The 25,210-nt window shown below is 40.3% G+C and overlaps 1 protein-coding gene and 1 long non-coding RNA gene across 4 annotated transcripts in view; both read right to left on the bottom strand.

Moving 5' to 3' along the window:
* Positions 1-5,066: 5,066 nt before the first annotated feature.
* The window catches only part of LOC310733570 (sodium- and chloride-dependent creatine transporter 1-like), a 40,085-nt gene continuing 19,941 nt past the window's right edge, over positions 5,067-25,210 (bottom strand). For 2 of the 3 annotated variants that reach the window (XM_083554926.1, XM_083554925.1), the window contains 6 exons: positions 14,897-15,009; positions 13,547-13,675; positions 13,302-13,404; positions 12,162-12,262; positions 11,759-11,929; positions 5,067-8,672 (listed from right to left, as the gene is read on the bottom strand). In XM_083554926.1, coding sequence (XP_083411052.1) covers positions 8,532-8,672; positions 11,759-11,929; positions 12,162-12,262; positions 13,302-13,404; positions 13,547-13,675; positions 14,897-15,009 — 758 coding nt within the window. In that variant the 3' untranslated portion in view covers positions 5,067-8,531. Of the gene's footprint in view, positions 8,673-11,758; positions 11,930-12,161; positions 12,263-13,301; positions 13,405-13,546; positions 13,676-14,896; positions 15,010-15,447; positions 16,193-25,210 lie in introns of those variants that run through there. The other variant, XM_083554927.1, reaches the window with a different exon arrangement.
* Positions 18,661-24,264, bottom strand: LOC310733685. The gene is made up of 2 exons (XR_014535852.1): positions 22,274-24,264; positions 18,661-20,854 (listed from the first exon to the last, which is right to left on the bottom strand). It is a non-coding gene; the product is annotated as an uncharacterized lncRNA (long non-coding RNA).

Here is a 25,210-nt window from a genome sequence, read left to right as displayed (position 1 = left end):
TCTATAGTTAGAACTCTGTAGTGGGAACTTTACAGTGGGAACTTTATGGTGTGAACTTTATAATGAGAACTCTATGGCGGGAACTTTATAGTGGGAACTCTATAGTGGGAACTATACATTGAGAACTTTATATGAAATCTGTATAGTGAGAACTCTATGGTGAGAACTTTATGGTGGGAACTTTATAGTGAGAACTTTGTATGAGAACTGTATAGTGAGAACTCTATATTAAGAGTTCTATATAATATTCAGAGACAAAAAGAAAAGCCGAGACGCACGAGTGTTGCCATGGAGTTAGTTGGTTTATTGCCAGTTGTTGCTCTGATATGGGTGAGTGGATCTTCAGCACACAGTCACAGTGGTGTAAAGCATGAAGCCCTTCAAACATTAACATCATCAGTGATCAAATCCTGCACAAGCAATGACTTTAGTTACAGCACAAATCGTTATGTTTATTACTACTTCAGCTTACGAATGGAAGACTGTGGGTACGGCTCACGGCATGTCACCAAGCACAACGATGAAAGAGTTCATCACTACTTTTACTACGTTAGTAAGAGAACCTTCGAAACAGTAACTCGACCCAAAGCTTTAGTGTTTCGGTCCACCAACAATATAACGTGCTGTAATATATTATCAAAAGAAAAGAACTTTCTCGAGTTAGAACTGGATTCGAAACTCTGAAGCCAAAAGTTTATGGTATTCTATTGAAGAGTTCACTATTCCGAACAAAGATAATCACTGCTGATCCGCTAGATTTTTTTTTTTTTTATTTTATTTAAAAATTGTTAATGCTGGTTGATTGAACTGGTAAAACACTTAAAATCATAAGAATTTGATTACAGATTTACATTTTACAGCTTTTCATTTCTAAAAGAGTAAAAGTCAGTCGTTTAGAAATATATAGGAATTCAAATACGGTTGTTTTATTATCATTAATTAATTAATTAATTAATCCGCGTATTCAAATACGGTAAAAACGTTCTGATTGAAGAAAAATCCCATTATGATACTTTTCTAGATTTTTCTAATCTCGATGACAACACGACAGTAACCAGTTCGATTGCAGTAAGCGAGTCTTTGGGACGAAGCTACTGTCAAGAACACGTTTTTTTGTTTTTATTTTTTTTGCTTTCTTTACTTTTCCACGTACAATGACTAAACAACATTTTATCAGCTGACCATCCCAGGGTGCTGTGGGATGAAGTGGAAATCAGGAAAAGGTGAGGAACTCTCCAGACGCTCAATTCAGTCGTGTTTGGTCCCTGGGTGGTCAGCGGAAAATACTGAAATCTAACACATAAAGCACACACACACACACACACACACACTCACGCACACACACACACACACACACACACACACACACACACACACACACACACACACGAGCTTGATACTTATAACAGACAACGCATATAATTGTGCTGTCTCAGTGTTTCTCAAAAACACCACTGAATCATATCATCAATATCATCAACCCTTTCCACAGTCACATCTTTATCAAAAACTCATCCTGCAGCAAACTTAGAAAATATACCTCACAGATATATATTATATATATATATATATATATATATATATATATATATATATATATATATATATATATATATATATATATATATATATATATATGAATGTATATATGTATATCAGCAAAATAAAAGCCTTTACAAAATAAATCTCTGATTAATTTCACATTATGTAAAACAACATTAAAATTTTACGTCTACTTTTGTTTTTTTTACTTTTTTTTTTTTTTTTTTTTTTAAACATTCTAATAGTTTTTAGACTTTTTTTTCAGATTGGTGTTAGAAAGGCTTAAAGAGTCAGCTACACTACAGAAAGGAAAGAAGGGCAGAATTCCCACTGCGCACTTACACCTCGATGTGAATGGGCGCTAAAGCGAACGAACAAACAAACAAACGGAAAAAAAAAAAAAGGCAACTGTTTGCCGTCAGTTACAGTGACGAGGATCTGAGGTCGGATCAGTCGACACGCTCGAACAAACAAAACAAAACAAACAAAAAAACCTTGTTCGGACGTCTGAGTAGCGGGCGATCAAAATTTTAAATTGTAATGCAACCGTTGATATTTTGGATTTTTTTCTTCTCAACAAAACGTATTGTTGTGTCTTTTGTGGTTGCCACGAATAAGGGTTTTAACCCCCTTTTTCTATTGAAGAAAAAAAAAAACCCAGACAATAATGGAAGTCTGAAGGTAGACGTCGAAGGATAATACATTTCGGTATTCTGACTAAACACTTAAGAATTCCTGCATTTAATAAAAAAAAGGTCTTAAACTCTGGAAAAATAAAAACTCTCTGACCCTCTGATCAATTTCTAGTGTGTTCTATAGAATGATGTGTTTTAAATGATTCCTGACGGCCCCAATACCGACCCCTTAGTCTTACACTGCGAGCGTAAATTCAGATTTATAAATTTTTTGGGCAATTCAACATCACTGATATCACAGGATTAAAAAAGAAAGCTAAAGTTAATCTCCTTTAAGATTCTCATCCTCACGTTTTGGTGTAAAAAAAAAAAAAATGCAGACGTGATGTTTCCTTCAGCTACTAGTCGTTTGTGGAGAAGTTGAACAGGAATACAAGTTCAACTCGGTCCTGTATGGCAACGAGTCTTTCCTGACTGAGTGAGATGTTTGGCACGCAAAACAAATAAAGTAAATAATTCACGTATTACAAAAAAATAAAATAAAAACAACCCCTGACTGTAAAAACTGTGCAATAAACAGGAATTGTTCGTCGTACGATCCGTTACTTCATACCTCCTCGATGGTCAACAAAAAAAATTTAAAAAATGAGCGTTTAACCTAACACTTATTCTCTGGTGTTTTATTAGTCCGGCCTAAACAGACAGGAATACGTTAGTAATACTGAATAATACACTACAGAAGGGAGAATGTGGAGTGAACGTCTATTTTGGCCCTTAAATACAGTGGACCCGGTTGCTGTTTCTACAGCAATTCTATGAGTGAAGATTGTGTACGTTTTTATCCGTGTGTGTGTGTGTGTGGGTGTGTGTGTGTATCCCCCTCATCCCAGGCACGTGTACACGTAAGTGACGATAGATTTGGGCTCTAATTTGTGCTACAATGGCTTACACTTGGCTCGGACAGTTCCTCAGCCCCAGCTACATCACTTAGGTCGTAATTAGAGTTGATCTGATAGGTTCCCTTTAGAATACGGTGAAATCTCATTAGAGAGAAACTCATAGGTAGCGTTTTATACGTTTACATTAATAATTTATATAATAATAATAATAATAATGTATCATTTCTGTAAAGCTGCATAAACGTGAAAATTGCAATACAAGTGAATTGTATTTTAACTGAATTCTCCGATTGGACGAGGAGGATATTGTGGGAATTCTGCCCTGTGGAGGTGATGGTAAGGAAAAAAGCTACAGCAAAGCTAGAATCCGTCTCTCTTTCGTGCCGCGCGTCTTCGTCCGAAGCGAGGACAAGCTAATAGTGCGCTGCGAAAACAAACAGAACTGCAGGAGTGAAACAGAAAGAGCAGCGATTTCAACCCGGGAGTTCTGAAAGCAAAAAAACCCAAAAAAAAAACAAAACAGAAAAGTCTTTGTAAACTCATTCTTGTTGGCCATCTGCTCTATAAAAAGAGTAGGGGACCTGCAGGCCTTGTCTGTGGCCCCGTCCTTCCTGGAGTTTACCCCAGGTATGGCTGGTGCGCTCCTTTACATCCCCAAGGTGCCCTTGGTCGTCCCACGGCCCGTTAGACTACAGGCATTCTATCCCCCTCCATTCCAGGCCCCAGACCAGGAAAAGCTCAACCAGCTCTGCCCGGTGCGTGCTCTGGACACTTACTTCCGCAGGACGGGTCCTTGGAGAAGGTCCCATCAGCTGTTCGTCTGCTACGGCCCTCCCAAGAGAGGCTTGCCTGCTAATAAGCAGACTCTGAGCAGGTGGATCGTTGACGCTATCACGTCATCTTATGAGTCCTCTAATCTCCCCGCTCCCTTCGGGGTCAGGGCTCACTCCACCGGGAATGTGGCTGCCTCTAAGTCTTGGTCCTCTGGAGTTCCCCTCCAAGACATATGTGACGCTGCGGGTTGGTCCGCCCCACTGACCTTTGTGCGATTCTATAACCTGGACCGCAGTGCCACTCCTGGCCCCTCGGTCCTCCTCTAGCTGTGGTCTCATACACACTGGGCAGGGTCTGGTCAGTCTGGCGGGATTGGACACTCGTTTCCAAAGCGTTTCGACGCAGTTTGAGTTCCTGAAAGGGAACGTCTATAGGTTACGTATGTAACCCTAGTTCCTTGAGGGAACGAGATGCTGCGTCTCTGTGTCACACCTCCAGCGTCCCTGCAGCGCTTACTTCTCCCTTACAGAAGCCGCCGCTGGCTTCTCTCATATGCGTTTTATACTCCTGGTCGTGACGTCACCTCATCTGTGATGGCCACCGTCCAATTTTTGACTGATTACACACGTTATTCTGAGCTTGAACACTCAGGGGATTTCCCAAAGCATTTCGACGTAACGTCTCGTTCCCTCAGGGAACTAGGGTTACATACGTAAACTAGAGACGATCGGTATAGTGAGAACTTTATGTGAGAACTGTATAGTAAGAACTTTATAGTGAGAACTGTAATAAGATCTTTATGGTGGGAACTTTATAATAAGATCTCTTTAGTGAGAACTGCGCTTTTTAAAACCGTATAGTAAGAATTATGAGAACTGTATAGTAAGAACTTTACAGTGAGAATTCCATAGTGGGAACTCTTATAGTGATAACTCTATAGTTAGAACTCTGTAGTGGGAACTTTACAGTGGGAACTTTATGGTGTGAACTTTATAATGAGAACTCTATGGCGGGAACTTTATAGTGGGAACTCTATAGTGGGAACTATACATTGAGAACTTTATATGAAATCTGTATAGTGAGAACTCTATGGTGAGAACTTTATGGTGGGAACTTTATAGTGAGAACTTTGTATGAGAACTGTATAGTGAGAACTCTATATTAAGAGTTCTATATAATATTCAGAGACAAAAAGAAAAGCCGAGACGCACGAGTGTTGCCATGGAGTTAGTTGGTTTATTGCCAGTTGTTGCTCTGATATGGGTGAGTGGATCTTCAGCACACAGTCACAGTGGTGTAAAGCATGAAGCCCTTCAAACATTAACATCATCAGTGATCAAATCCTGCACAAGCAATGACTTTAGTTACAGCACAAATCGTTATGTTTATTACTACTTCAGCTTACGAATGGAAGACTGTGGGTACGGCTCACGGCATGTCACCAAGCACAACGATGAAAGAGTTCATCACTACTTTTACTACGTTAGTAAGAGAACCTTCGAAACAGTAACTCGACCCAAAGCTTTAGTGTTTCGGTCCACCAACAATATAACGTGCTGTAATATATTATCAAAAGAAAAGAACTTTCTCGAGTTAGAACTGGATTCGAAACTCTGAAGCCAAAAGTTTATGGTATTCTATTGAAGAGTTCACTATTCCGAACAAAGATAATCACTGCTGATCCGCTAGATTTTTTTTTTTTTTATTTTATTTAAAAATTGTTAATGCTGGTTGATTGAACTGGTAAAACACTTAAAATCATAAGAATTTGATTACAGATTTACATTTTACAGCTTTTCATTTCTAAAAGAGTAAAAGTCAGTCGTTTAGAAATATATAGGAATTCAAATACGGTTGTTTTATTATCATTAATTAATTAATTAATTAATCCGCGTATTCAAATACGGTAAAAACGTTCTGATTGAAGAAAAATCCCATTATGATACTTTTCTAGATTTTTCTAATCTCGATGACAACACGACAGTAACCAGTTCGATTGCAGTAAGCGAGTCTTTGGGACGAAGCTACTGTCAAGAACACGTTTTTTTGTTTTTATTTTTTTTGCTTTCTTTACTTTTCCACGTACAATGACTAAACAACATTTTATCAGCTGACCATCCCAGGGTGCTGTGGGATGAAGTGGAAATCAGGAAAAGGTGAGGAACTCTCCAGACGCTCAATTCAGTCGTGTTTGGTCCCTGGGTGGTCAGCGGAAAATACTGAAATCTAACACATAAAGCACACACACACACACACACACACACTCACGCACACACACACACACACACACACACACACACACACACACACACACACACACACGAGCTTGATACTTATAACAGACAACGCATATAATTGTGCTGTCTCAGTGTTTCTCAAAAACACCACTGAATCATATCATCAATATCATCAACCCTTTCCACAGTCACATCTTTATCAAAAACTCATCCTGCAGCAAACTTAGAAAATATACCTCACAGATATATATTATATATATATATATATATATATATATATATATATATATATATATATATATATATATATATATATATATATATATATATATATGAATGTATATATGTATATCAGCAAAATAAAAGCCTTTACAAAATAAATCTCTGATTAATTTCACATTATGTAAAACAACATTAAAATTTTACGTCTACTTTTGTTTTTTTTACTTTTTTTTTTTTTTTTTTTTTTAAACATTCTAATAGTTTTTAGACTTTTTTTTCAGATTGGTGTTAGAAAGGCTTAAAGAGTCAGCTACACTACAGAAAGGAAAGAAGGGCAGAATTCCCACTGCGCACTTACACCTCGATGTGAATGGGCGCTAAAGCGAACGAACAAACAAACAAACGGAAAAAAAAAAAAAGGCAACTGTTTGCCGTCAGTTACAGTGACGAGGATCTGAGGTCGGATCAGTCGACACGCTCGAACAAACAAAACAAAACAAACAAAAAAACCTTGTTCGGACGTCTGAGTAGCGGGCGATCAAAATTTTAAATTGTAATGCAACCGTTGATATTTTGGATTTTTTTCTTCTCAACAAAACGTATTGTTGTGTCTTTTGTGGTTGCCACGAATAAGGGTTTTAACCCCCTTTTTCTATTGAAGAAAAAAAAAAACCCAGACAATAATGGAAGTCTGAAGGTAGACGTCGAAGGATAATACATTTCGGTATTCTGACTAAACACTTAAGAATTCCTGCATTTAATAAAAAAAAGGTCTTAAACTCTGGAAAAATAAAAACTCTCTGACCCTCTGATCAATTTCTAGTGTGTTCTATAGAATGATGTGTTTTAAATGATTCCTGACGGCCCCAATACCGACCCCTTAGTCTTACACTGCGAGCGTAAATTCAGATTTATAAATTTTTTGGGCAATTCAACATCACTGATATCACAGGATTAAAAAAGAAAGCTAAAGTTAATCTCCTTTAAGATTCTCATCCTCACGTTTTGGTGTAAAAAAAAAAAAAATGCAGACGTGATGTTTCCTTCAGCTACTAGTCGTTTGTGGAGAAGTTGAACAGGAATACAAGTTCAACTCGGTCCTGTATGGCAACGAGTCTTTCCTGACTGAGTGAGATGTTTGGCACGCAAAACAAATAAAGTAAATAATTCACGTATTACAAAAAAATAAAATAAAAACAACCCCTGACTGTAAAAACTGTGCAATAAACAGGAATTGTTCGTCGTACGATCCGTTACTTCATACCTCCTCGATGGTCAACAAAAAAAATTTAAAAAATGAGCGTTTAACCTAACACTTATTCTCTGGTGTTTTATTAGTCCGGCCTAAACAGACAGGAATACGTTAGTAATACTGAATAATACACTACAGAAGGGAGAATGTGGAGTGAACGTCTATTTTGGCCCTTAAATACAGTGGACCCGGTTGCTGTTTCTACAGCAATTCTATGAGTGAAGATTGTGTACGTTTTTATCCGTGTGTGTGTGTGTGTGGGTGTGTGTGTGTATCCCCCTCATCCCAGGCACGTGTACACGTAAGTGACGATAGATTTGGGCTCTAATTTGTGCTACAATGGCTTACACTTGGCTCGGACAGTTCCTCAGCCCCAGCTACATCACTTAGGTCGTAATTAGAGTTGATCTGATAGGTTCCCTTTAGAATACGGTGAAATCTCATTAGAGAGAAACTCATAGGTAGCGTTTTATACGTTTACATTAATAATTTATATAATAATAATAATAATAATGTATCATTTCTGTAAAGCTGCATAAACGTGAAAATTGCAATACAAGTGAATTGTATTTTAACTGAATTCTCCGATTGGACGAGGAGGATATTGTGGGAATTCTGCCCTGTGGAGGTGATGGTAAGGAAAAAAGCTACAGCAAAGCTAGAATCCGTCTCTCTTTCGTGCCGCGCGTCTTCGTCCGAAGCGAGGACAAGCTAATAGTGCGCTGCGAAAACAAACAGAACTGCAGGAGTGAAACAGAAAGAGCAGCGATTTCAACCCGGGAGTTCTGAAAGCAAAAAAACCCAAAAAAAAAACAAAACAGAAAAGTCTTTGTAAACTCATGTTTTTAAATGATGCTTGTTTAAATACAGATGAGTGTAAAAGCCGGACTGGAGAACAGCTTCGAGCAGCGGCATTATCAGCTTGTCTTTCGGGCCATTGTCGTTTTTCTTCGTTCCTCCGACCTCGCGGCTACATGCCGCTCTCGAAGATGATGACCTTGTTGTCTTCGGTTCCGGGGGACGAGGACGGCAGGCTTTGCGTGTCAGCGCCGGGCGCCATGTATTCCAGGTGATGTGCACCCCACACGGGTTTGGTCAGAATTTCCCAGCGCTATGAAGAAAACAGACATGATTTAGAGACTTGATCTGAATCTACGCTCCATCGTGTCTCCATAACTGTCTACTAACATTTTTAGCGGCAAGTATTCGGATTTATTGCAAAAATCGAAACTGCAAAACGAATCGTCAAGGCTCTGAAAGTTCCTCAGCCTCAGGATTGGGCGAAGAATGGTATCAAAAGAAACTACAAAAGACAGCAGCCGCACCATGTATCGAAAAATACTTTTACAACGGAGAATGAAATCACAAACCTTCCATCATTTGGTCTGTATGATCAGTTCCTTCACCGTTACACACTGAATCGGTTAATCAAGTAAACAATGTTTGATAGCAGCAGATTTTCTCTGGCGGAGTCACGCAATAAAATCTGACACATGCAACTGATTACCAGATCAAACATTCACATACGTGTCCCTGTGATCTCCCAGACGAAGTGGAGTTTTAAAGTAGTTTAATGTGGAACAGTTTAAAAATGAATCATGAATGTATCCTAATTCAGTTACTTGGTGTTTGGAAACGAAGGACTGATTAACATCAGTAACCAAGTCAATGACATCATTCGATTTTTAATAATAAATAGAAAAATATATAAAGTGTCAGCAGTCTTTCATGCAGCAGTCTTCAAAATCATGGTCCAACTAAACATCGACTTCAATTAGGGCATGAGATTCGGCACTCGGATATTTATTTATCGATCGTCGGACGCCTATTTGGAAGCTGGCAGCTTCACCACCTTCTTCCATACGGATCAATTTTCTGTTCTGATCTTAACAAGTCTGGGCACCAATCAGAGGCCGCGCTTTTTTATGATGTCATCATGTCTTACAAAGTATTTTATCATCAACAGAGCGACATACATTTATTTCATTCATACATTTAAGCAGCTATTGGGTTAAGAGCCTTGCTCAGGGGCCCATTTTTTGCTGTCGGTCGAATTTGAACTCAAGGATCCAAAGTCCAAAAACTCAACTTTTTCCCACTTTCACTCGCAGTTTCCCGTGTGTCTGTTTCTGTCCGATCGAATCTGTAACTATTTGATCATGCAGTAGGGAGGAATCTCTCTGAGATCCTGCAAAACGTGTTTCTGTGGGTTTGGTTCAACATGGAGTCTTGGATATAATGGGCTTTCGTGACTCAAATCCATGAAAACGCTTCTGATCCCGAATAGAGAAAATAAATACATTTGTCTTTTTTTATTATTTTTTTTTTTTGCTTTTTAATATTAAATCAAAATTTGCATCAAAAAAATATAAAATATTTTTATATTTTAATATTATAATATTTTTTATATTATATAAAAATAACCAACAATGAATGAACAATAAATGGACCAATCAGGTTGAATTCTCTTTTTTCAATTCATTTTTTTTTTACTCCATTTTCTCTGCTACAGTGCACAATTTAAAATCCATCTCAGTTCTAATCTGGAAGTATCACAGCAGAGGTTCCGCCTTTCCGTAGAGCCGCTAAGACGATCTACCTGAGATGGTTTCCTGTGGATCAGTGAGTACGTCTGCGCCGAAAAGTCACTCAGTTCTATTTCCATTGTGGATCAATGGAAAGCCATTAGCCCACTTATCAGAACGAAAACGCACTGCTTTCGTTCGTACGCGCCGAGTCTGTAGGAAACTGCTGACCCGAACGCAAAACATCAAAACGGCTCAAAAGTAGTGGATCTCAGAGGATCAGGATCTGATGCTTTTACTCGACGCGTCGCTTCATAGTGACTTTTTTTACGAATTAACCAAAAGCTCTTTGAAAGATGTTCTGTCTGTGGCATGCTCTTCTTTTTTTTTTTTTGCCTGTTACGTTGTCAAATAAATGTCAATTGCGAGTGTTGTGTTGTAAATAAAAACACTGGATGCGAGTGGAATCATACGGCGGCTGTGAAAAGTGTGGAGTCTTTTAGGGTTGTTGATTGACGCATACAGGTTCCTTTTGTTTTTATGCAACAAACTCACAACACACAAGATTTAAACAGTGAACGAGTGGAGGAAAGTTCTGTGGAGTCCAAATGGGACATTTGTGTTTCTAACAGAAGAACTTGTGTGAGACAGAGAACAGGAGAGAAGATGAGATCAGACTCCCTTTACCCACACTCACACATGGAGGTAGAAGATTAATGGTTTGGGGTTGTTTTGGAGACTTATTCCAGAACCAACATGGCTATAAATCCAAACACCATGCAGTTCCGAAGCGTACGTCTGAGTTCTGAGTTATATAGAGAGCAGACAGACGTCTGGAGTGATATCTATCATGAAACGACCTGCCCAGTCACCTCACCTCAATCCTGTTAAACTGCTCTGGGATGAAGTGGAGTATTTTAGCTGAATAGGAGGTTGAGAGCGTGTAAAGCCGTTCTTCATGCCAAGGGAGGATTTTTTAATGAAAATAAAGTTTTGGACATTTATAGATTTGTCTGGTCGAAAGAATCCTTTATAGCGTTACATCGGGAGCGAGTTTGTTGCATAGAAACAAAAGGAACCCATTAAAGGTTCAAAAGGAACTGAACCCTCTCAAACACCATCAACCCCTTTCCAAAAATAGCATAAACACACCCAGCTATTGTGGATTTCTTTATTACTTTATTTCTGTTTTAGCGCTTCAAGTCCATTCCCCAGCTTCAATTCCACTGTACGTACTGTAAAGAAATACTCCAGCAATGTTTCAGATCGATCTCCTTCCACTGCATCTGCTTCGTATGTAAACTGGTCGAGAAAAGAGGGCTGCGTTGCCAAGTAGTGAGAAAACAGCAGAAACCCGTTTACTCTAAACACGCTCACGGTATTATACGGTGTACGGATCGTGGGTGGTGCGTGTTTACACAAAATACGTTTCCTCGCAGAACATTTCTGTGAGGTTTCGGATGAAAAGTCTTTTTTTAGAGCGGTCACGTGCTGCCGAATGAGAATTCAGAGCGTCGATTATCACAAAAACACAACACATTGAGATGATTACGAATGAAAACCGGACAAATGAAGAGCTCTAGAAACAACGTAATGAAATCCTGTAGCGCTCTGTACCTAATTTATGTGCTCAAAAGAATAAAATAAATAAGTAATAAAAAGTGGGCCGAACCTGTCGGAAGGATCCTTTGGCCATGATGAGCTTGTAGGCGACACTAACGGGGATGCAGAGCATGGAGGAGAGAGCCATACACCATCCGATCATCTCTCCCCACCACGGGTACACGTACACACTGTTGTAGGTTAGAGGCTTGTAGTTCACCAGGTGGAACACGAAAATTCCCTGAGAAGAGAAAGAGAGAGAGAGAGAGAGAGAGAGAGAGAGAGAGAGAGAGAGAGATGTGTAGGACGTCTTTGGATAGCATGAAATCTTCCCTTCACTTAAACTAGGAGACTAAAATCCAGCACATTGCTTTCCACTGGGGGTGGAGTGGAAGATCTCCTGCTACAGAGCTACAACACTATTGAACACCTTTTATCTGTGAGTTCAGCAGCAGGAAAAGAGATTCACTCACCATGCAAACACATGGAGTAAGAAACGACCAGCACCACTTCATCCAAGGGAAAGGCCGGTAACCGATCATACGGGCAATGTCATCCATAAACCTATCAGCACCTGCACACACACACACACACACACACACACACACACACACACACACACACACACACACACACACACTTTAATACACACGCATATATAACGTTTGCTTTGGCAATAACAGTGAACATAATAACAGCATATAAAACACAACAGTTTCACTATTCGATATGAAGAACCTCCTGTTATGATTTTTCACCGCCTTTTTCCGCCCACACTTTTTATCCATTTTCAGGTACATACTGAACATCAGCGGTGGACGAAGTACATAAACCATGTAGTTAAAATAAAGCTGCACTCAGTTAAATGTAACTCCAGTAAAAATGAACTTAAGTATCCAAAGTAGTGATTTATTATAACTATAATGTTCATATTATCATTTTTATCTTTATTTAATCACTTTAACGTGTAAAGACTCGAATGTGACTCTCAGCACACTGATCTATTAATAGAATGATATTAATGACTCAAACACTGATTGATTTCTATTACAATCATCATGAACCCAAAACCTTCTTCAAAACAATCCCGTAAATAAATCCACGTGTGTTGTGTCGAGTTCGAGTCTGGAGTTTCTTCATCATTTATTCCTCTCTAAATGTTCTGCTTGATGTTGAACTGATGCTGAACGGTATGTTGGTGATCAGTAGATACACCGAGCGTCGATCAGAACACGTGTAAAACAGAGCGTGCGCTCGATCCTGATTGGTGACTCGCTGCGTGTTTCAGCAGTTACGTTTTTATCCTCATAAATAAAAAGAAACGACTGATTTCACTAAATGTAGTTGAGTAAAAAGTCAAATATTTGACTTTAAAATTAAGTTACAGTAAAAATCTAGATACGCGATAAAGCTTCTTACTTACATTCATGACTCCAGCTTCCTAATATGCTGAGAAATATAAAGAATCAACAACACATCTATTATCTATTATTAAAGTAACGAATCAGAACGAGCGCTTTCGTTTTTTTACCTTGCAGTGTGATGAACTGAGAGTTAAACACTGGAGTGTTGTAAGTGTTAATATAGTGTACGTGGGTGATGGTGAGTCTTACCATAAACCCAAGCGACAACAATGCATTCCCAGAATGCCTGCCACAACAGGGTCATTCCACTGGCAGAATAAAAATCAAAGAGCTGGAAGACGTACATCCCTCCCTATAAACAAACACACACACACACACACACACACACACAGGTTCATCGAGTGCATATTAAATACTTCCATACATGATAATCGTGTAGATGATCTACAGCGTTCGGGAAAATGTTCCCCCGAAAGCTTTATCTCCACACTTACCTGTGTAACCATGGAGAGATCTATAACAAAGCACAAGATGCAGCAGGACGCCACAGTGATTTCACGCTTGTTATACTTTGTAGGGAGCAGATCCAGGATGCCAGTGATGAAGCCTTCCACTCCAACAAACTGCATGAGGAGAAGAGACACGTCGAATTACGCACCGTTTGTGATCGGAAAAGGAATTCTTTTCCCCGTATACACTGCACATGTGCACATTATATGGTTGATTGGGTGGTTTCTTAGTGGTTAAGACCTCTAATCAGAAGGTCATGAGTTTAAATCCCAGCACAACCAAGCTGCCACTGTTGGGCCCCTAAACGAGGCCCTCAACCCCACAGCTGCACAGTTGTATGAATGAGAAATTGTAAATGTAAAAAAAAAAATTCCGAAATACGAAGAACAATGAAGTTTTCTTTTGAAAATTTAATATAGGGGTCTTACAAATGTATATATATTGTATATATTGTATATATTTCATCGATGACCCGCGACAAATAAATCTATAAGCGGACTATAAGCCGCTACTTTTTTCCCACGCTTTGAACCCCCGCGGCTTAAACAATGAAGCGGCTAATTTATGGATTTTTTCTGGGTTTTTCCCGGTTTCACAAACTTCAAGCCAGAAAAACAGAGCCCTATAACATTAGACTGAAATTGAAATTAAATTAAATTGCAGAACGGGTTTCAGTTGAACCAATGAAACTCTATATTAAATCAGATGCGCTCCCACTGAATCGGGCCGCACCACATCATAAATATGGATGATGTTCCTCTGAAGTTTGACCTGCCGCTCACTCGGACTGTCTACAGGAAATGCGAATCATTCGTCACGCTGAAAACAACCGGGCATGAAAACACACTTCACCTGTGTTCTGAGCTGCACGGCATCGGGAGAAAAGATTCACCGATGGTGATTTTTAAACGCACGACGATGCCAAAAGATAAACTCTCGAGAGAAATAGTTGTGAAAGGAAGGAGGAAGACAGTGAACGATTACTTTCTTGGTCGGCTACTGTTTAGATACAAGCCGTGTAACAGACACTGTCTTTCATTAAAGCCTGTGTAAAGTTCATTAGTTTCAGTGTAGACACCTGCGGCTTATAGACAGGTGCGGCTTATAGACAGGTGCGGCTTATAGACAGGTGCGGCTTATAGACAGGTGCGGCTTATAGACAGGTGCGGCTTATTCATGTTCAAAATAAACATCTCTGTCAAATTCAGTGGGTGCGGCTTATATTTGGGTGCGTTCAATAGTCCGGGAATTACGGTATTTAAAAATATCTATAAAATAGAACATAAAGTCACAGTTTCATGTTAAATGTTATAATTTGACCCTGAATCACTGACCTGACTGTCCAGTCCCAGCATCAGCAGCATTAAGAAGAAGAGTGTGGCCCAGACCGGGGCCACGGGCATCATCGACACGGCTTTGGGATACGCGATGAACGCCAGACCCGGCCCTGAAAGCAGGAGAGCATGCGTGAGACACGTTCATCACAACAGGCCAGTGGCCGATAACGACACACACCAGCACAACTTACACACAACACCAACTTCACAAAGACAGAGAAAGCAAGAGGGAAAGAGACTGAGAAGAAAAGAGAGATGAATGTGCCTCTGGATGGAAAGAGTGTGTGTGTGTGTGTGTGTGTGTGTGTGTGTGTGTGTGTGTGTGTGAGAATTCTTCGTGTGTCATTTTCTCTAACGACAGCAGTGTTGATAGACACATTCAGACGGATTGGTCCAGTGTTTTACTACAGATACAGCGTTTAGATGTGGGGGAGGGGGCGGTGCTGACATGCTCGAGTTAAACTCATCGGTGTTTCCTTTTCTCGAAACGTTTTTAGAGAAAAAGGGAAGAAACACTTCGGCGTGTGCGGGGAATTAACGGACGCCACGTCCAAAGTGTTTTCTTCCACATTCTTAAACCACAGCAATTTGCTCCCAATTCCAATTTTTTGATCAAACTAAATGATCAAAACGTTTGAATCGCCGTTCGTTTAATAATAAAGTCTAGCGGTTATTATGCGTTATAGCAGCTATAAACAGCCACTTCTCCATCGTTCTCCAGTTTCTTGTCGTTTAACACGCTTAGGTTATAAGACGAAAAAATTCAGCTTAAACGTCTCGCAGGACTCATGATGTCCTCGTTCCTGAAGACTTTACCGCATGTTACACCGACACTGGAGACTCCTTCCATAAATTTACAATAAATGTCTCCTTGTGCCTGTCAGAAATTTGGAAACACCTGGTTATTTTTATGGTTTTTGATTGACACGTGCATGTTCCTTTTGTTTTTATGAACAAAAATAAAAACCCACACCAGAATTAAACAGTGAATGAGTGGATGAAGTTCTGTGGAGCCCCAATGTGATATTTTAGTCTCTACCAGAAGAACTTGTGTGAGAAGGAGAACAGGAGAGAAGATGTGATCAGACTGCCTCACCCCCACAGTCACACATGGAGGTGGAAGCTTTGGTTCGAGGTTGGGGTTGTTTTGGAGCAGAGAAGGTTGGAGACTTATTCCAGAAAGTGAACCAACCATTCCATACTTCAACACCATGCAATTCTGTCTGGACTGCGGCTCATCGGAACCGACTTCGTGAACCGACGGTGAGCCGAAGCGAGGAATACGTCCGAGCTCTGTAAGAGTTATTTAGAGAACAAAGAGTCGTCTGGAGTGATATCTATCATGGAACGACCTGCCCAGTCACTGCACCTACATCCTACTGAACTGCTCTGGGATCAACTGGAGCACAAGAACTAGTGAAGAACATCTTTAGCTGAAAGTTTAGAGAAACGAAGTGTCCGCATGCTGAGAGCGTGTAAAAGCTGTTCTTCATGCTAAGGGAGGATTTTTGCAATAGGAAATTAAGTTCTGGACATTTATAGATTTGTTCGTTCTAAGGAAAAACCTCCGGACCGTCACATGAGCGAGTTTGTTGCATAGAAACTGAAGGAACGTGCACGTGTCACCTCTGTGCTGTGGTACGAGCAGGTCTGATTTGGTAGCACCAATAAAAAACGGACTAATTGGACTATTTTCGTTATTTTCAGTTGTGATTTTGCCGAATTTAAACAGTTTAAACGAGTTGTTTACATCTTGTTTTGCCGTTTCTTTTGTGCACCTGTTTAATGGCACTCGATCTCGATCGTCATTTACTTTTAAATTAATTACCAAACCTCGTTTCTATCGTCAACATCTGTAGCGAATATGTGATGAACATGAACAAATTCAGCACATTCCCTGCCCTTTTTTTCCTCCTCAGTGGAAATGAATGTTTACATTCACTTATCCATTCATACATGGAGCAGCTATGGGGTCAGGGGCCTTGCTCAGGGGCCCAAAAGTGGCAGCTTGGTATGGCTGGGTTTTGAACTCATGACCTTCAGATGCAAATTCCAATGCCTTAACCGCTAAGCCGCCACCACCTCCCCCCTGTTTGCATAAAAAGCTTTCGCCAGAGCAGGCTGTGAGCCCAGAAGTATGTGGACACTTTCATCCACATCATTCGTATGTAGCTTATCGTCTCGAGTTTGAAACACACAGTTGTATAAGATCTTCTGAACATTAAATTTTTCCTCTCACTTGAACCAGCAGATCTGAACCTGATCCAGCATGACGATAGTTCTACCTGAGTGTCCGGGACAGAACCCTGACCTTCTCAACCCCACTGAACAATTACAGGAAGACATTTACATTTAGATTGAAGGCATTTGACAGAAGCCCTTATCCAGGGAAACTTACAATTGAGCAGTTAAGTGTTAAGGGCCTTGCTTGGGGACCCGGCTGTGGTAGCTTGGTGGAACTGGGATTTGAACTCATAACCTCCCAATCAAAAGTAGAATTAGAAAGGTAAAAAGGTGAAACTCTTTCTCTGCACATCCCAGCGATGTTAGGAAGCTGGAGTCAGAGCCACGATACAGCACCCCCTGCAGCACTGAGAGTTAAGGGCCTTGCTCAAGGGCCCCAAGAGTGGCAGCCTGAAGATACTAGGGCTTAAACCCCCAACCTTCTGATCCGTAACCCAGAGCCTTAAACACTGACCTTTAAAAAGGAACATTTCTGAACTGAACCCTGGACCTTCAAAAAGAAGCACATACCAATCTGAAGGTCAGGTGTCCACAAACCTTTAGCTGTTATACATGTGACTGCAGTTAGAATTCTGTGTTAGATGTTCCTTCCTTCTGGACGCTTTCGGGGAAATATTCGCTCACGTTTGATCATATTTAAGACGTACAGATCAGAAGGGCGTTAGATACAGAAACCTTATCTGACAAAAAAAAAGAAGAAACAAAATCCCAGTTCTGAAGTTGGCGCACCAGTTAGCGCCGTATCTACAGCGCTTTGACCGACCAGAGACCTCGTCCTCATCCTCATCCTCGTCCTATATCTTTCCTTCTGTTGCTTCTCAAAAAACGTTTTTGCGAATAGAAGTTATCCTTCCTGTGTCCTTTTCCCTGTCAGTGAATCTGCTTGTGTGTTCACACATATCCGACAGATGCATTTAATAGAGATTGAAGTGCAAATGTCAAAAATCACACAATATAAGAAGGAATTTAGGGACTACGTTATAAAAAAAAATAAAATTAGCAGCGACAGGAAGTGCTCACGTTTACGATTTAAGCGAGGTTTAGAAACGCCGACTGCCTGGCCAAGAAAGTTAGCGTGCGTACGTTTTTTTCCCGATCGGATTTCCACGACCTATATCAGGGGACAGCTCTACTGCTGGCATTTAGCATCGCTAGGCTAAGCTATTCTAACGCTAAAGCTAATGCCAAGGCTGTGGCTGGCTGTGCTAGGCCAGTGCGCGCCCCACAGCGGTAGCTAGGCCTAAGACAATTAAGAGGTGTAAATGCTGACATTAGATATCAGAGGTTTACCTGCATCGGCAGTCAGCTCCAGGACCCCTCTTGAAATCGAGATGTGCACATCTCAAGAGGCAAAGCTCCTGGTTAAATAATCCTTAAATTAATACTTAAAGCCAAAATATAGATCATATCAAATGAAGAGATATGAATAACAAAGAAAGAGAACGGGCCTGAAGACAATCAAGGATAACTGGTTAAAGAATCAAAGGTATAATGGAATCTGGAAGAAGTCTGTTTGGGGGAAAAAAAAAAGGGGGGGGGGGGAAACAAAAAAAAGAAAAGAAATAGCTCCTGTCGTTCAGGTATGGAGGTAGAGAGCGTTTAGGTCCACACAATGATGACATTTTTATCTTCTTTTTTTTTTTTCCTCCCTCGAGCACATTCACACAGAACAACGCCACATGATGTTAATATAGGACTTGCAGTCACACTCAGGTTAGTCACCACAAGGACAGACGAGGTCTTGCACACACACACACACACACACACACACACACACACACACACACACACTTCACAGATTCACCACACATTCTCTGTCTCACTCACACTTAATAAATAAATAATAATGCACTATAATGCACTGGTTATAAACCTGCACTGGAACAGCTCACACATTTCCACCGGGTGTCTCTGAAACTAACATTAGAATGAAGGTGATTTTGGAGCTCGTCGTGTGATCCCTCGCTACGTCCCTCAAACATCTCAATGCTTTGATCCCTTCTTCATTTTCCTTCGCTATTCGTCGATGGCGATAGACGCATTTCGCTGCGGTTTGTTTGTCTGCCTGTTTAGTTATTTATTCTTTTTTTTTCTTCAGAATTTTTTTTCTTCTCTGAACATTTGAATTCATCATTACACACTACTTTTAGATTGGCCAAAAGTTTTGGGACACCCGACTGCCGTATGCGGTTCCTCAAGTGTGGATGTTCGGTTAAATTAGTTTCTATTCGTGTAGTGATTATTACAATGGACATTGTCTCGAAGAAGCTTTGCACAGGTAAAGCAGTTAAAGGTTTGTATTAAGAAGGTGCAACTTTATCGCCTAGAAGTTTGTTCCTTATCATTGTTTATTCCTGATGAGTAAACGAGTGGCGAATGTGGTGAAGGAAAAACTCCCTGAGAAGGTAGGAGGGAGAAACCTTGAGAGGAACCGGAACTCAAAAGGGAACCTCATGCTCATCTCTTTATTCGTTGCAGTTCCATTGTTCATGGAGCATGTGGTCCTGAGCCATCGGGGTGAAGTGTTGATATTAGTTACAGTCCGAATCCATCCAAAAGGTGTTGTTCCAGCAAGACAATGCTTCTGTGCACAAAGCCAGCTTCATGAAGACCTGGATTTTGGAGGGGAAGATCTCCTGCTATAGTGTTTGGATCTCAACCATTGTCGAATCTCACACAAATCTTCACAAACACACTCGAAAATCCAGTGGAACATCTTACGAGGAGGTGGCAGCTCATTGGTTAAGACGTTTGACTGTTTACAGGTCACAAGTTTGAATCCCAGCACCACCAAGCTGCTACCGCTGGGTCTTCAAACAAGTCCATTAACTGCTCATTTATGAGTCACTCTGGATAAAGAGCGTCTGTCAAATGGCATTGAGGTAAATGGCGAAATGAGATGCGAATGAGAATAAATTATGGATTGGAGTGGAAGATCTTGAGTGGACTGCTATAGAGCTCTGATCTCATCCCTACTGAACATCAGGCAATTCAACATCTTCCCAGAAAAGTGGAGGTTAATTATAACAGCAAATGTGAAATGGGATGTTAAAAAAAGAATCTCATGGTCAAGTGTCTACAAACTTTTGGCTAAATAGTGTGAACTTCCTGGTGAACTTCCGAATGGGTTTTAGAAATCAAACGTGAGCTCTGGGATATTCGGCGCTTTTAGCTAATTGGAAAACGGCGTTACGAATATCTCTCTCTGCACCGAACGTAGAACACGCCGTGCTTCCCTTAGAAGCAACAAAATCACATGAGCCGCTCTGCGCCGTGAACCTCGATCTGGAACACTCGGTGCTCATACACCATGGCGAGGATCTGATTCGCATCAGAACCTTTCTCCAAACATCTTTCCATCCATCGCTCTTGAGGCAGAGGACAATCAAAAGTGCAAATGTCAGAAGAGTCAAACTAAATGATTTAACAATAATAAATCATTATACTCATGATTTTCAAAACCGTGACGAGAAATCGTACAAATTTCTCCAACGACAAACAATTTGAAGACCAATCAGGTTCCTGTGGAGGGTTAAACACAGGAACCATGAAGACGGATTTGGACTGTAATCAATATAAACAATTCTCCAAAACGGTTCAAGTCTACGGTTGCCAGGAACAATTTTACATCAAAGTCTCCATCAATGACGCAACCATGACAACGATGAGATGATGAGAATACTTTTTCTTTCAAGTCTGGTTTCTCTCAAGCTTTCTTCATTCACCATTGCACCATTGTACTGTTATGCTGATGATACCCAGCTATATATTTCATCCAAACCAGGCGATACAGCTCAATTAGCTCGCATAACTGAGTGTGTTGAAGAAATAAGAGATTGGATGACCCATAACTTTCTGCTATTAAATTCTGATAAAACGGAGATTTTGCTCATCGGCCCAAAAAATAGTACACAGAAGCTCCAGCATCTCAGCCTGCATTTAGACGGTTGTTCTGTAACTACTAGTTCAACGGTAAAAGACCTGGGAGTTATTTTAGACAGCAACTTATCTTTCAAAAATCACATCAATCAAGTTACAAAAACAGCCTTCTTTCACCTTAGAAATATTTCTAAGCTAAGAAATATGTTATCTATATCTGATGCAGAGAAGCTCGTCCATGCGTTTATGACCTCTAGAATAGACTACTGTAATGCATTACTAGGTGGATGTCCTGCATCATTAATAAACAAGCTTCAGTTAGTTCAGAATGCAGCAGCAAGAGTTCTTACTAGGTCAAGAAAATACGATCATATAACCCCAATCTTATCGTCCCTACATTGGCTTCCTATTAAGTTTCGAATAGACTACAAACTACTGCTACTCACTTATAAAGCACTAAATGGTTTGGCTCCCATGTATCTATCCAGTCTCTTAACACGCTACAATCCGTCACGCTCCCTGAGATCTCAAAACTCTGGGCTTCTAGTAGTTCCTAGAATAGCAAAGTCCACTAAAGGTGGTAGAGCATTTTCACATTTAGCTCCTAAACTCTGGAATAGTCTTCCTGACAGTGTTCGGGGTTCAGATACACTCTCCCAGTTTAAGTGCAGATTAAAAACATATCTTTTTAGCAAAGCCTACACATAACACACATCACACACATCACATCACAACCTTGTGCTCCAGAATATATGATTACATGCACATTATCAACTTGTGCTGTTAATATCATGAACAGCAGCTACGCTAATTCCTCTCCACTGCTTCTCTTTCTCTCCCCATCCCGAGGCATCCTGAGGTTTGGCCAGCTCCATCCAGTCACGTCCCACCTCGTGAAGATTATGGACCTATGGATGATCATGGAGAAGTAGATGCCGAGTGTTTAAAGGCCCTGGCATGGAGAAGCTGATGCTGGATCTATGATGATCACAAATTGTTCTGTATTGTTGAAAGATTTATGACCAAACTCTTGATGTCACCCATATGAGGATGGGTTCCCCTTTGAGTCTGGTTCCTCTCAAGGTTTCTTCCTCATATCATCTAAGGGAGTTTTTCCTTGCCACTGTCGCCACGGCTGCTCATCAGGGACAAACGCACACCATTCACCTTCACTGTTGTTTTCTGTAAAGCTGCTTTGAGACAATGTCTGTTGTGAAAAGCGCTATACAAATAAACTTGACTTGACTTGACTTGACTTGACTTGACCATCTGTGGGGTTTTTTTTTCCCCCTCACCACTACGTCTTCTGTCTCACTCATTGTGGATAAACTTACAGAAAATCATATCTAATGTTAAAATGTATATTCTGCACCACTTTATCATTATCTACTCTTTCTCATATCTTCTATTTTCTCTTCTTTCATATTTAAATCTTTAAATCTAGATTGAATCGGAAAGATTTCGGGATGATAACAGGAAGCTGATTGGCTGCTGCGTGTCGTCTCATTTGTAGTCGTAATACAGCGAATTATATTTGGACCAGCAAACGAAAGAAACTACAACAACCACAGAAGACCACGTTTAAGACCTGAGGTTTAGATTTTTTACAGACTGGTTAAGATTCCACAGAAACCCTGAAGAGACAAAATGATTACAAAAGAATTAATGTTCCTTCTAATTGCTAGTTTGTCTCTAATTAGCGAGCTAGTGGCGAATGTGGTGAGGGAAAAACTGAGACGGCACGAGTAAGAAGGAACCTTGAGAGGAACCAGACTCTAAAGGAAACCTCATCTACATCCTCAACACTGAATGTCCATTCAAACCTGAATGGTTAGACGACTAGTTTAGCTTTAAATACTGCTAGTTTTGTTTCCACTAACTAGTTCCAGACGCCTTTATCCAGAGCGACCTACAACTGAGCACTTTAGGGTTAAGGGCCTTGCTCAAGGGCCCATCAGTTGCAGCTTGGTGGTGCTGGGATTTGAACATGTGACCTGATCCAGAGTCCACTACCTTAACCACCACCACCTCCCTAATAATAAAAACAAAGCCAGAAAATATCTCTGGGGTGTGAGTAGGCACTAAAAACACCTTTCCCTGAGGGAGGTGACAATATTAAAAATATGAAAAAATATTGAAATTGCCTACACCGGGAATTTTCCCATCGCTAATATTCGCCGGATAAATTCCGGATAAAACCAATAAATCCAGAAAAAACAGAAAAGCATTCTCTGATTTTGTGCATATATATATATATATATATATTCAATGGAAATGAACGCCTCAGTGACTTTCTCACCGAAACACAACATGACTTGATCTTTCCAGCTAAATCTTCTTATCCACTGGAGGGCTGCAGGGTTACCACGTGTGCCACCCCGTGCCAGCGCTGATTCAGTGTGAACAGCTGGTTTGACTTTTCCCATGATGTTAGATAATGTTATTCTGTTCTGCTGAGCTGTTTGGAACTGTATGGGAATGTATTATAATTATGAAGACTTTGTGAGACCCAAACCTGTTCCAACATAACAACTCCCCTGTCCACAAGTTCATCAAGATCTTGAGTCTTAACGTGAAGTAATTTTTCAGGCCTCCTCACCTCACATACATTAGTACCTCAATAAAACACATCCCTGTGGCCGAACGAATCTCCACAAACACCCTCCAAAGTCTTGTGGAACATCTACCCAGAAGAGTGGAGTTTACAGCAAATGGAATGGGACGTTCAAAAAAAAGAAGCCCATCTTATGCTCAGGTGTCCAAAGACTTTTGTCCATATAGTGTAGGATATGAGATATATATTAAATACAACTAGTTTAGAATCAGTTCTAGATAAGAATATGCAAGAGGGTTTAATCTCCTCACAAACAGGAGGTCGAATGTGTATCGGATCTCCTACATTTGTCATCCAAGACGTAAACTTGCGCACGGCGGCATAAACATCCGGACGTGTTGCGGGGTTTCGTGTACTACTACGCTGTATTACGCTAGCGGAAAGGCATTCCGAGATGGATCACCCCCTGCCGGAGCCTACGGTTAGCACACGGAAGGGAATAAATCGCCTCGAAGCCGATTCCTGTTCGTCATAACAGTGCAGCGCTTCCAAAATGTCCATTCCATCAGCTTACAGTTAGATCCTGTTGTCACGTTCTAGCGGCTCTATATCAGTTAGGGCAAAAATCGCTGCAAATTGGGTTCAAATTGCAAACCTGATTTGCGTCCATTGTAGTATTTCTTATAAAAAAAAATGACACTCTCCACTCCGAACCCTGCCAGATGCGACTTTCCTATTTTTATAATTTCATGACGTCGTGCGGATAAAAGGCTCACGTACGAGTGTTTCGATACCGGCACCTAAAAGGGCTGAAGGATTCTGGTTCTAATCAGTAGTTCTAGATTTGTAGATTTGTACTATACTCTAACCTGAGCACACACACACACACACACACACACACACACACACACACACACACACACACACTATTTCATATTCACTTTACACATCTCTCAAACAGAAAAACGTCTAATGGCTCTTTCAAACACACACAACATTTTTTTTTAAAGAATTAAAACACAAAATTCATATCATGCACATGTTTTCTTCCCAAAAAATCTAAATGATGCCAATGATATTTAGCATTTGCCCTAGCATTTAAGATTACATCCACATTGACCTGTAAACACACCTAGACACACATTTACACAGATCTCTGTCATTCATTAACACTGTGTATATACACATATATATAAATATATACGTACACACACAATCTGAATCTAATTAAATATAGAATTAAAGAATAATCACATATTTAAGTGTAACTGTGTCATGAAGAACATCACCATCAACCTCGGGACATCCACCAAATGCGTCCGGAGGCTTTGCATTATTCCTTCTGAACGGTAAAAAGTAAAAAACACTGCGAATAGTTTTAACCTCAGGTTTGCCTTAAGATAAATTAGAGAACAGATTTTACCCATACACTTTACGGCCAAAAGTATTCGGACACCCGACTCGTCTCGTTCTTCAACAAGCTGTAAGAACGAATCTGGAGGCAGACGATTGCTTTAAAAATTTTGCTTGAACTAGGAGACCCTAAACCTGCTCCAGCATGACATGCGCCATGAAGATCTGCTTTACATGGGTTGGATATGGTGGACTATCTCCCGCACTGATTTCAGTCCAAT

This window comes from Silurus aristotelis (assembly GCF_946808225.1).
Source record: "Silurus aristotelis genome assembly, chromosome: 11".
NCBI lineage: Eukaryota > Metazoa > Chordata > Actinopteri > Siluriformes > Siluridae > Silurus > Silurus aristotelis.
The sequence above is the reverse complement of the archived record's forward strand: the minus strand, read 5'-3'. Positions and strand labels throughout refer to the sequence as shown.